Raw genomic sequence first — 12,586 nt, 5'->3', positions numbered from 1 at the left:
AGTACTACTACTAGTACTACTACTACTCCTAGTACTACTAGTACTACTACTACTACTCCTAGTACTACTAGTACTACTAGTACTACTCCTAGTACTACTAGTACTACTAGTACTACTCCTAGTACTACTAGTACTACTAGTACTACTAGTACTACTAGTACTACTAGTACTACTAGTACTACTACTACTACTAGTACTAGTACTACTACTACTACTACTACTACTACTACTAGTACTACTACTAGTACTACTACTAGTACTACTACTAGTACTACTACTACTACTACTCCTAGTACTACTAGTACTACTAGTACTACTACTACTACTACTACTGCTACTGCTACTCCTAGTACTCCTAGTACTACTAGTACTACTAGTACTCCTAGTACTACTAGTACTACTAGTACTCCTAGTACTCCTAGTACTCCTAGTACTCCTAGTACTCCTAGTACTACTAGTACTCCTAGTACTCCTAGTACTACTAGTACTACTAGTACTCCTAGTACTACTAGTACTACTAGTACTCCTAGTACTCCTAGTACTCCTAGTACTCCTAGTACTACTAGTACTACTAGTACTCCTAGTACTACTAGTACTGCTAGTACTACTAGTACTACTAGTTCTCATAGTACTACTAGTACTACTAGTTCTCATAGTACCACTAGTACTACTAGTACTCCTAGTACTCCTAGTACTCCTAGTACTCCTAGTACTACTAGTACTAATAGTACTCCTAGTACTACTAGTTCTCATAGTACTACTAGTACTACTAGTTCTCATAGTACTACTAGTACTACTAGTACTTCTAGTACTCCTAGTACTCCTAGTACTACTAGTACTACTAGTACTACTAGTACTCCTAGTACTACTAGTACTACTAGTACTCCTAGTACTACTAGTACTACTAGTACTCCTAGCACTACTAGTACTACTAGTTCTCATAGTACTACTAGTACTACTAGTACTACTAGTACTACTAGTACTTCTAGTACTCCTAGTACTCCTAGTAGTACTACTACTAGTACTACTAGTACTACTAGTACTACTACTACTACTACTCCTAGTACTACTAGTACTACTAGTACTAGTACTACTACTACTACTACTACTACTACTACTGCTACTGCTACTCCTAGTACTCCTAGTACTACTAGTACTACTAGTACTCCTAGTACTCCTAGTACTCCTAGTACTACTAGTAGTACTAGTACTCCTAGTACTACTAGTACTACTAGTACTACTAGTACTACTAGTACTACTAGTACTACTAGTTCTCATAGTACTACTAGTACTACTAGTTCTCATAGTACTACTAGTACTACTAGTACTACTAGTACTACTAGTACTTCTAGTACTCCTAGTACTCCTAGTACTACTAGTACTACTAGTACTTCTAGTACTCCTAGTACTCCTAGTACTACTAGTACCACTAGTACTACTAGTACTCCTAGTACTACTAGTACTACTAGTATTCCTAGTACTACTAGTACTACTAGTACTACTAGTACTACGAGTACTATTAGTACTACGAGTACTACTAGTACTACTAGTACTACTAGTACTACTACTACTACTACTACTACTAGTACTACTAGTATTACTAGTACTACTAGGACTACTAGAACTACTAGTACTACTAGTACTCCTATTACTACTAGTACTACTAGCACTTGTAGTACGACTAGTACTACTAGTACTCCTAGTACTACTAGTACTCCTAGTACTACTAGTACTACTAGTACTACTAGTACTACTACTACTACTACTCCTAGTACTACTAGTACTACTAGTACTAGTACTACTAGTACTAGTACTACTACTACTACTACTACTACTACTGCTACTGCTACTCCTAGTACTCCTAGTACTACTAGTACTACTAGTACTCCTAGTACTACTAGTACTACTAGTACTCCTAGTACTCCTAGTACTCCTAGTACTACTAGTACTACTAGTACTCCTAGTACTACTAGTACTACTAGTACTACTAGTACTACTAGTACTACTAGTTCTCATAGTACTACTAGTACTACTAGTTCTCATAGTACTACTAGTACTACTAGTACTCCTAGTACTCCTAGTACTCCTAGTACTCCTAGTACTACTAGTACTACTAGTACTTCTAGTACTCCTAGTACTCCTAGTACTACTAGTACAACTAGTACTACTAGTACTCGTAGTACTACTAGTACTACTAGTAGTCCTAGTACTACTAGTACTACGAGTACTACTAGTACTACGAGTACTACTAGTACTACGAGTACTACTAGTAGTACTAGTACTACTAGTACTACTACTACTACTAGTATTACTAGTACTACTAGGACTACTAGAACTACTAGTACTACTAGTACTCCTAGTAGTACTAGTACTACTAGCACTCGTAGTACGACTAGTACTACTAGTACTCCTAGTACTACTAGTACTCCTAGTACTACTAGTACTACTAGTACTACTAGTACTACTAGTACTAGTACTACTGCTACTACTACTACTTCTGCTACTGCTACTACTACTGCTACTGCTACTGCTACTTCTAGTACTCCTAGTGCTCCTAGTACTACTAGTACTACTAGTACTCCTAGTACTACTAGTACTACTAGTACTACTAGTACTACTAGTACTACTAGTACTACTAGTATTACTACTACTAGTAGTACTACTACTACTACTAGTACTACTAGTAGTCCTAGTACTACTAGTACTCCTGGTGCTACTAGTACTACTAGTACTACTAGTACTACTACTACTACTACTACTACTACTACTACTACTACTACTACTACTACTACTACTACTACTACTACTACTACTACTACTACTACTACTACTACTACTACTACTACTACTGCTGCTACTGCTACTCCTAGTACTCCTAGTACTACTAGTACTACTAGTACTCCTAGTACTCCTAGTACTCCTAGTACTCCTAGTACTACTAGTACTACTAGTACTCCTAGTACTACTAGTACTACTAGTACTACTAGTACTACTAGTACTACTAGTTCTCATAGTACTACTAGTACTACTAGTTCTCATAGTACTACTAGTACTACTAGTACTACTAGTACTCCTAGTACTCCTAGTACTCCTAGTACTCCTAGTACTCCTAGTACTACTAGTACTACTAGTACTTCTAGTACTCCTAGTACTCCTAGTACTACTAGTACCACTAGTACTACTAGTACTCCTAGTACTACTAGTACTCCTAGTACTACTAGTACTACTAGTACTCCTAGTACTACTAGTACTACTAGTACTACTAGTACTACGAGTACTACTAGTCCTACTACTACTACTACTACTACTACTAGTACTACTACTACTACTAGTACTACTAGTATTACTAGTACTACTAGGACTACTAGAACTACTAGTAGTACTAGTACTACTAGTACTACTACTACTACTAGTACTACTAGTACTCCTAGTACTACTAGTACTACTAGCACTCCTAGTAGGACTAGTACTACTAGTACTCCTAGTACTACTAGTACTACTAGTACTAGTAGTACTACTAGTACTACTAGTTCTAGTACTACTGCTACTACTACTACTTCTGCTACTGCTACTACTACTGCTACTTCTACTGCTACTGCTAGTACTCCTAGTGCTCCTAGTAGTACTAGTACTACTAGTACTCCTAGTACTCCTAGTACTCCTAGTACTACTAGTACTACTAGTACTCCTAGTACTACTAGTACTACTAGTACTACTAGTACTACTAGTACTACTAGTACTACTACTACTACTAGTACTACTACTACTACTAGTACTACTAGTAGTCGTAGTACTACTAGTACTCCTGGTACTACTAGTACTCCTGGTACTACTAGTACTACTAGTACTACTAGTACTACTAGTACTACTAGTACTACTACTAGTACTACTACTACTACTAGTACTACTACTACTACTAGTACTACTAGTACTACTAGTACTACTAGTACTACTGCTACTACTACTACTACTACTACTGCTACTAGTACTACTAGTACTATTAGTACTATTAGTACTACTACTACTACTACTACTACTACTGCTACTGCTACTGCTACTGCTAGTACTCCTAGTACTCCTAGTACTCCTAGTAGTACTAGTACTACTAGTACTACTAGTACTACTAGTACTACGAGTACTACTAGTACTACTAGTACTACTAGTACTACTAGTACTACTAGTACTACTAGTACTACTAGTACTACTACTACTACTAGTACTACTAGTACTCCTAGTACTACTAGTACTACTAGCACTCCTAGTACGACTAGTACTACTAGTACTACTTGTACTACTAGTACTACTAGTACTCCTAGTACTACTAGTACTCCTAGTACTACTAGTACTACTAGTACTACTAGTACTACTAGTACTAGTACTACTGCTACTACTAGTACTTCTGCTACTGCTACTACTACTGCTACTGCTAGTGCTACTCCTAGTACTCCTAGTACTACTAGTACTACTAGTACTCCTAGTACTCCTAGTACTACTAGTACTCCTAGTACTACTAGTACTCCTAGTACTACTAGTACTCCTAGTACTACTAGTACTCCTAGTACTACTAGTACTACTAGTACTACTAGTACTACTAGTACTACTAGTACTACTAGTACTACTAGTACTACGACTACTACTAGTACTACTAGTACTACTAGTACTACTAGTACTACTAGTACTACTAGTACTACTAGTACTACGACTACTACTAGTACTACTAGTAGTCCTAGTACTACTAGTACTCCTAGTACAACTAGTACTACTAGTACTACTAGTACTACTGGTACTACTAGTACTACTAGTACTACTAGTACTACTACTACTACTACTACTAGTACTACTACTACTACTAGTACTACTACTACTACTAGTACTACTACTACTACTAGGACTACTAGTACTACTAGTACTACTAGTACTACTGCTACTACTACTACTACTGCTACTAGTACTACTAGTACTATTAGTACTATTAGTACTACTACTACTACTACTGCTACTGCTACTGCTACTGCTACTGCTACTGCTAGTACTCCTAGTACTCCTAGTACTCCTAGTAGTACTAGTACTACTAGTACTACTAGTACTACTAGTACTACTACTACTACTAGTACTACTAGTACTACTAGTACTCCTAGTACTCCTAGTACTACTAGTACTACTAGTACTCCTAGTACTTGTAGTACTACTAGTACTACTAGTACTACTAGTACTACTAGTACTACTAGTACTACTACTACTACTAGTACTACTAGTACTACTAGTACTCCTAGTACTCCTAGTACTACTAGTACTACTAGTACTCCTAGTACTTGTAGTACTACTAGTACTACTAGTACTACTAGTACTACTAGTACTACTACTACTACTACTACTACTACTACTTCTGCTACTGCTACTGCTACTGCTACTGCTACTGCTAGTACTGCTAGTACTGCTAGTACTGCTAGTACTGCTAGTAGTGCTAGTACTGCTAGTACTGCTAGTACTGCTAGTACTTGTAGTACTGCTAGTACTCCTAGTACTCCTAGTACTCCTAGTACTACTAGGACTACTAGTACTCCTAGTACTACTAGTACTCCTAGTACTCCTAGTACTACTAGTACTACTACTACTACTACTACTACTACTACTACTACTACTACTACTACTACTACTACTACTACTACTACTACTACTACTACTACTACTACTACTACTACTACTACTACTACTACTGCTACTGCTACTGCTACTGCTACTGCTACTGCTACTGCTACTGCTACTGCTACTGCTACTGCTACTGCTACTGCTACTGCTACTGCTACTGCTACTGCTACTGCTACTGCTACTGCTACTGCTACTGCTACTGCTACTGCTACTGCTACTGCTACTGCTACTGCTACTGCTACTGCTACTGCTACTGCTACTGCTACTGCTACTGCTACTGCTACTGCTACTGCTACTGCTAGTACTCCTAGTACTCCTAGTACTCCTAGTAGTACTAGGACTACGAGTACTACTAGTACTACTAGTACTACGAGTACTACTAGTACTACTAGTACTACTACTACTACTAGTACTACTAGTATTACTAGTACTACTAGGACTACTAGAACTACTAGTAGTACTAGTACTACTAGTACTACTACTACTACTAGTACTACTAGTACTCCTAGTACTACTAGTACTACTAGCACTCCTAGTATGACTAGTACTACTAGTACTACTAGTACTACTAGTACTCCTAGTACTACTAGTACTACTAGTACTACTAGTACTAGTACTACTGCTACTACTACTACTTCTGCTACTGCTACTACTAGTGCTACTGCTAGTGCTACTGCTACTACTCCTAGTGCTGCTAGTACTACTAGTACTACTAGTACTACTAGTACTACTAGTACTACTAGTACTACTAGTACTCCTAGTACTCCTAGTACTCCTAGTACTACTAGTACTACGAGTACTCCTAGTACTCCTAGTACTACTAGTACTACTAGTACTACTAGTACTACTAGTACTACTAGTACTACTAGTACTACTAGTACTACTAGTACTACTTCTACTACTAGTACTACTAGTAGTCCTAGTACTACTAGTACTCCTAGTACTACTAGTACTACTAGTACTACTAGTACTACTAGTACTGCTACTACTACTACTAGTACTACTACTACTACTAGTACTACTACTACTACTACTACTAGTACTACTACTACTACTACTAGGACTACTAGTACTACTAGTACTACTGCTACTACTACTACTACTACTGCTACTAGTACTACTAGTACTATTAGTACTATTAGTACTACTACTACTACTACTACTACTACTGCTACTGCTACTGCTACTGCTACTGCTAGTACTCCTAGTACTCCTAGTAGTACTAGTACTACTAGTACTACTAGTACTACTAGTACTACTAGTACTACTAGTACTACTACTACTACTACTACTACTACTACTACTACTTCTGCTACTGCTACTGCTACTGCTACTGCTACTGCTAGTACTGCTAGTACTGCTAGTACTGCTAGTACTGCTAGTACTGCTAGTACTGATAGTACTGCTAGTACTGCTAGTACTGCTAGTACTTCTAGTACTCCTAGTACTCCTAGTACTCCTAGTACTACTAGTACTACTAGTATTACTAGTACTACTAGTACTACTAGTACTCCTAGTACTACTAGTACTACTACTACTTCTACTACTACTACTACTACTACTACTACTACTGCTACTGCTACTGCTACTGCTACTGCTACTACTACTGCTACTGCTACTGCTACTGCTACTGCTAGTACTCCTAGTACTCCTAGTACTACTAGTACTACTAGTACTACTAGTGCTACTAGTACTACTAGTACTACTAGTGGTACTAGTACTAGTACGCTACTTCTTCTTTTTCTTGTTCTTCTTTATCTTTTCCTCATTATCATTATCACTATCACTAGGACTTGCACTAGACTATCACTGTCGCTAACACTAGCACTAGCACGAGCAGTAACGCTAGCAGTATTATCATTATCATTGTCGTTGTCATTGTCATTGTCACTGTCATTGTCATTATGATTATTCTGGTGCTTCTGCTCCTGCTCCTTCTTCTTCTTCTTCTTCTTCCTCTTCTTCTTCATCTTCTTCTTCTTCTTCTTCTTCTTCTTCTTCGTCTTCTTCTCCTCCTGCTGCTCCTGCTCCTTCTTCTTCTTCTTCTTCTTCCTCTTCTTCTTCATCTTCTTCTTTCTCTTCTTCTTCTTCTTCTTCTTCATCATCATCTTCTTCTTCTTCTTCTTCTTCTTCGTCTTCTTCTCCTCCTGCTCCTCCTGCTCCTTCTTCTTCTTCTACTTCTTCTTCCTACCAATAATGAATGTCCTTGGTAAAGGTGCGAGGGATACTCGTCGGAAAAGCTTAGAGAAGTCTCTTCGTCAGTACTCAAATTCATTTTTGGTGCCGAGGTTGTTGAAATTTTTTTTTTTCAGTACTTATTTAATCTACTGAGTGTCACTGAGGGACTGAGTGAGCAGTGACAGCGGCTAAGCGGTACAGCAAACTATAAAAAATCACATGCGACGAACATCCCTTTAATTCTGTTTGGAAACCCCCTCTTTCTGGGGTCTTTCAGTTCGTCAGCAAAAAGAACCCCTACGTATAAGCTATCTGAAATACAGTAGATCGTTTGAAATTTATTTTGTAGCTGAGCAGCAGACTACCAGAAAAAGAGCTTGAATCTCTTTCTATGGCTGATGGTCACGCGTGTCTTGGCGAGAGTTTACTCTACTCTGGTGAGTCTGAAAAAGCACGGAGTCATTTAGAGACTGCACAATCCTTGTTTAAGAATTACAAGGGCCCAGAGAATGTGCGGCTAGACTTGGCCAATGTGTTGCATTTTCTTGGAGAGGCTTGCAGTAACAGGTATATATGACTTACAACATCTTACACATGTGACACAATACGTTATCACATCAATTAAATAAAACACTAAGAAATGGAACAATTAAATACAAACAAACAAGGGCAAAGAAGGCAGATGCCATACAAAAAATGCTAATCTATAATCCAAGAAACACAATGTGTACACAGTTAAACAGCGAGTTTCATTTCAACTCACGGAAACTGTTTGGAGAGGTCCCTGTGGATCTGATTATTTACAAAGTATAGGAAAGAATAACTAACTTTCCAAACAATTTTGTCATGGATTTTAGCAGGTTGTTCAAAGTTAAGACACACAATCTGACAAATCGCTGTAGCTAAAGTCGGTTAGTAGTAAAGAGGTTTGACCATTAAGTGTTTAAGACTCGTCAGACCTGCATAGACCGCTAGACTTTTGTCATTTTAAAAGATCATTACCAATCATAAAATACATCATCGTACCTGGGTTTAAAAAAACGTAACAATCTAATGTTACCTAATTTTTTTGCATAGTCATCTGGGAAACCCTCAGACAGGCGAAAGATACCTAAGAAAGGCTTTGAAAGAAAAACTGGAGTTGTTCGATGGCAGAGCACATCCACAAGTTGCGTTCACTCTGCAAAGTCTTGGAAACGTTTTGAACGAGCTTGGAAAACAATCTGAAGCGATGTGAGTACTGTACATGGCTTAGCAGCGCAAAATGCCTTGAACGAACGAGGATGCTTAAAAATGTAGCCCCGTGAGAAATTGGCATGGGCTAATCTCGTTGAGAAGTAATATAATCGAACTCAAAATGATTCCCAAAGTGTACTGTCAATGATCCCCATTTAGGACTGCAAATGATCCTACAGGAAAATAAGAAATATTATTTTTTCGCACGGAATAGTGGGCAATGTAGACAAGACTTCAATGAATGCAGAGCTCTTATTTATACTCGCTTAGTTGGGGAATGGTGGCAATATCTCAATGAATAAATTTATTTCTATATGTTGTCGTTACCCTATGTCAACGGATTTTCTTTTTGGCTTTTTTTCTCGAGAGCCCTTTTTCTCTTACATTTGACCCAAGGACTTTTCCGTAGTTCAAATATGATGTTCTCTGCATTTTCTTTAATCCAAAGGGCATTGTTTTCCAGTGCTTTCTGTGGGTACGAAAGGCATGTTACAGGTCTATCCTAACGATAACGTTTTTTTTTTGCGACAATTGCCTTAAATAGGAGTTCCGTTAGTTTAACTTAGAAAATTGACATGACTGAGTACTTGCGGTCCACATCGGAATCATTTGCAGTCCTATTAACCTCAAAAGAATAATATATAGATTTAGGTTTAGGCAAACCTAAAAGTGGAGCTCCTGGGCCGGGTTAAAGCTCACTCAGGATAAGCGAGAATTTTGATTTGAATTTGTAACTTTGGGGTGAGGTTTTCTGTATATTGTTTGGCCTTCTGTTTTGAGTTTGAATGATCTCAAAATACTCAAAATTTATAATTTGGTTAACTTTTAATCCTGGGTTAGCGTTGACAGGCTTCCGAGCAAACCCTCCCTGTCTAAAACAAGTTAACCTGACATGAACCCGCAACCCAATCGAAAACTAGTGTTTTGTCAGCGGTCAACTTAAAAAAAAACACGTGACCTCGATGAGCTACAAACTTGAGCTCGCGACACGGTCACGCGATACTGGTCAGCGATAACTTGTTTCGACAGGTGTTAATTGGCTCTAACATTGATGTCCAATATCAAAGAAGAACGCTTTAAACCAAGGCTGCATGTCTGTCAACCTATTAGCTGGAGTCTGGCCGCCATCTTGGGCAACTCCGTCGCCGTCATACGCACCCACGAGCAATACCGCTAGCCATGATAACCTTGAGTAATTCAGTTCACGGGTTTCCTTTTCTTCCCTATATGAGTATGGGGCTCCGCTGTAATGCTCCTGTTGAAGGAAGCACTCTCGGTAGACCGATGAACACATTTTGTTAGAAACAAGAACTTTCCTGGGAATATGCTTGTGACTATATGATTACTGCGGCTGTGTCATTGCTGGGTGAGTGTAAATTTTAGCGAGGCATGGGCGCGTTTCAGGACAGAAATTCAAGGTAGCATTATTATTCTTAAGAAGGCAGTGTTAGCAGTGCCCCTGCTAGTTCAGAATCTAGAAGCAGTCTAGTCACAAACACTAAGTCAACAAGCTGTCGAAACTTTAGGCAGTTGCAGCTGCAAAAGTTTGTATCGAAAGGCCAAGAGACTGTAAATTTCAATGCAGGAGCGTTTTCTGGAACGAAAGTCCCCATTTATTTTTATTACTCTTCTCAACAGATCACTTTCTTTATCTGAAGAGTTCCTTTGAGTTCCTTTTAAAATAGGAAGTCAACTTTTAATAGTTAATTTCAATAGTATATTTTATTGAGTTTTGATAACATGTATTAGATCACGTCTTAACTAACTGTCATATAACTACTCTTGTTTTATTCATGACTTGTGAACTGTATTCCCCTCCTCCATTATTACTATACTCTAACTTCCAACCTGGGAAAGAGTAAGTTCTGTTTTCCTGCATTCTCGATGTTTCTTTCGGTCTTATCTTTGGAAATATCAAAGTTATCAGGAAAACAAAACCAAATCTTTTCACTGGAACCAGCAATTAATTTAATTATGCAGAATTCATGGGAAAATGATGACAAGGCATCGATTTCTCTGTAGTAATCACATCAAGAGAGCTCTCGAGATATACGATGAAACTGGGAACTACGAACAAGAGTATGGGTATACCCTAAGTGCTTTGGGGTCTTCATACCGTTACCTTGGTCAGTACACTCAAGCAGAAGACTGCCTAAAGAAGGCTCTGAAGATCTTCAGATCCGTCCATTCACCAAGCAAGCTCAGGGTAATTAACCGCGTTACTGAGTTACATCTACTGGTTATCTCTAGCAACACAACAATAACCATTAACGTCAGCACAAGCAAGAGGAACAAAAAGATCCCATACAAATACGTAAAGCTAAGCGCAAGAAAAGGATCAAAATGCTTTTATTCTTGTGCTGCAGTTGTAAGCGTTTGTATGGATTCTTGTATGTTTGCGTCGCAAGTGAAAACTAGGCTTTCGCTTTGTCTTTTATTGCAACTTACATAGTCATTCTCTTATACTTCTTTAGTTACAGATTCTATGGTGGCTCATCAACACCATCGTGCTTTTTGGTGTCTTAACGCTTCATTTAGTGAAAATATCTAACAAACATATGTTTTTTCGTGCTATTTATATTTTTGTTTTTATTTTATTACGCAACTCTACACGACTTAAACATTTTTTGTTTATATCGTCGGACCTTAGCTTTGTAGTGCAAAAACCGCTAACTATTCATAGCAATTTCCCATATTTATCATTTATCATTATTAAGAAAATTCTTCTTTTTATGTCGTTTTTTTTTTTACAAAAAAATGACAAAACAGTAAAAAGGAAAAAAAGAACTCAAAACTAAAAGAAAATTGAGAGAGATAAAAGAGATAAACTGCTCAACAAGTTGGAAAAAGGAAAGAAAAACAGAGATTATACGAAAAGAATCATTTTCTTCCATATTTTTATTAAAATAATTCAAATAGTTTTTATTTACAAGGCTAAAAAAGGTTAAAAAGTAAAAAACACTGAACGTTTTCGACACCAGGTCTTCATCAGGGTGATGATGATGATGAAGACCTAGTGTCGAAAACGTTCAGTGTTTTTTACTCTTTAACCTTTTTTAGCCTTGTAAAATAGGAATTATTTTTAAAATCAAAGCGAATATTATGGACAATTCAAATAATTGCGAATAAAAATGAAGCAATGAGAAGCTAATAATCACTATGGTGCTGATGGGCCACCTTAGATATGTTTTTTAAAAAATCCTTCTTCAAATCTACACTCACTCAATCAATCATGTGACTACTATAGTTCTACGTTGCTTCAAATGCGGAATTTGCCGGCATACATAATATTTGAGCCATTTTACCTTTGAAAGGAATAAAAAGCACACTAGTAACAAACATGACAAAACAACGCATGCCGTAAAAACTATGATTTAAAGTTGACATTTCATATGGTTCTCCTTATATCTTTATAAGTGACTGTAAATTGATTTGTGGATATAGACTAAGCATACGAAATGTCAAGTTTAAAATCATAGTTTCAAGGCATGCGTTGTCATGTCTATCACTGCAATGTGATGAT

At 37.6% G+C, this 12,586-nt stretch overlaps 2 protein-coding genes across 3 annotated transcripts in view; one reads left to right on the top strand and one right to left on the bottom strand.

Annotated features, from left to right (window-relative positions):
* The window catches only part of LOC145497415 (uncharacterized), a 13,599-nt gene extending 5,675 nt beyond the window's left edge, over positions 1-7,924 (bottom strand). The window contains exons 1-2 of the mRNA XM_081477223.1: positions 7,878-7,924; positions 1-436 (exon numbers count right to left, since the gene is read on the bottom strand). The exon at positions 1-436 is cut by the window's left edge and continues 3,790 nt beyond it. Coding sequence (XP_081333349.1) covers positions 1-436; positions 7,878-7,924 — 483 coding nt within the window. The remainder of the gene's footprint in view (positions 437-7,877) is intronic.
* Positions 1-12,586, top strand: part of LOC145497895 (uncharacterized) — a 70,002-nt gene that overhangs the window by 42,118 nt on the left and 15,298 nt on the right. For both annotated transcript variants that reach the window (XM_081477771.1, XM_081477770.1), the window contains 3 exons: positions 8,177-8,394; positions 8,905-9,060; positions 11,086-11,269. In XM_081477771.1, the coding sequence (XP_081333897.1) occupies positions 8,177-8,394; positions 8,905-9,060; positions 11,086-11,269 (558 nt within the window). The remainder of the gene's footprint in view (positions 1-8,176; positions 8,395-8,904; positions 9,061-11,085; positions 11,270-12,586) is intronic.

This window comes from Orbicella franksi, chromosome 9 (assembly GCF_964199315.1).
Source record: "Orbicella franksi chromosome 9, jaOrbFran1.1, whole genome shotgun sequence".
Taxonomy (NCBI): domain Eukaryota; kingdom Metazoa; phylum Cnidaria; class Anthozoa; order Scleractinia; family Merulinidae; genus Orbicella; species Orbicella franksi.
This window is presented reverse-complemented; position numbering and strand designations above follow the sequence as displayed.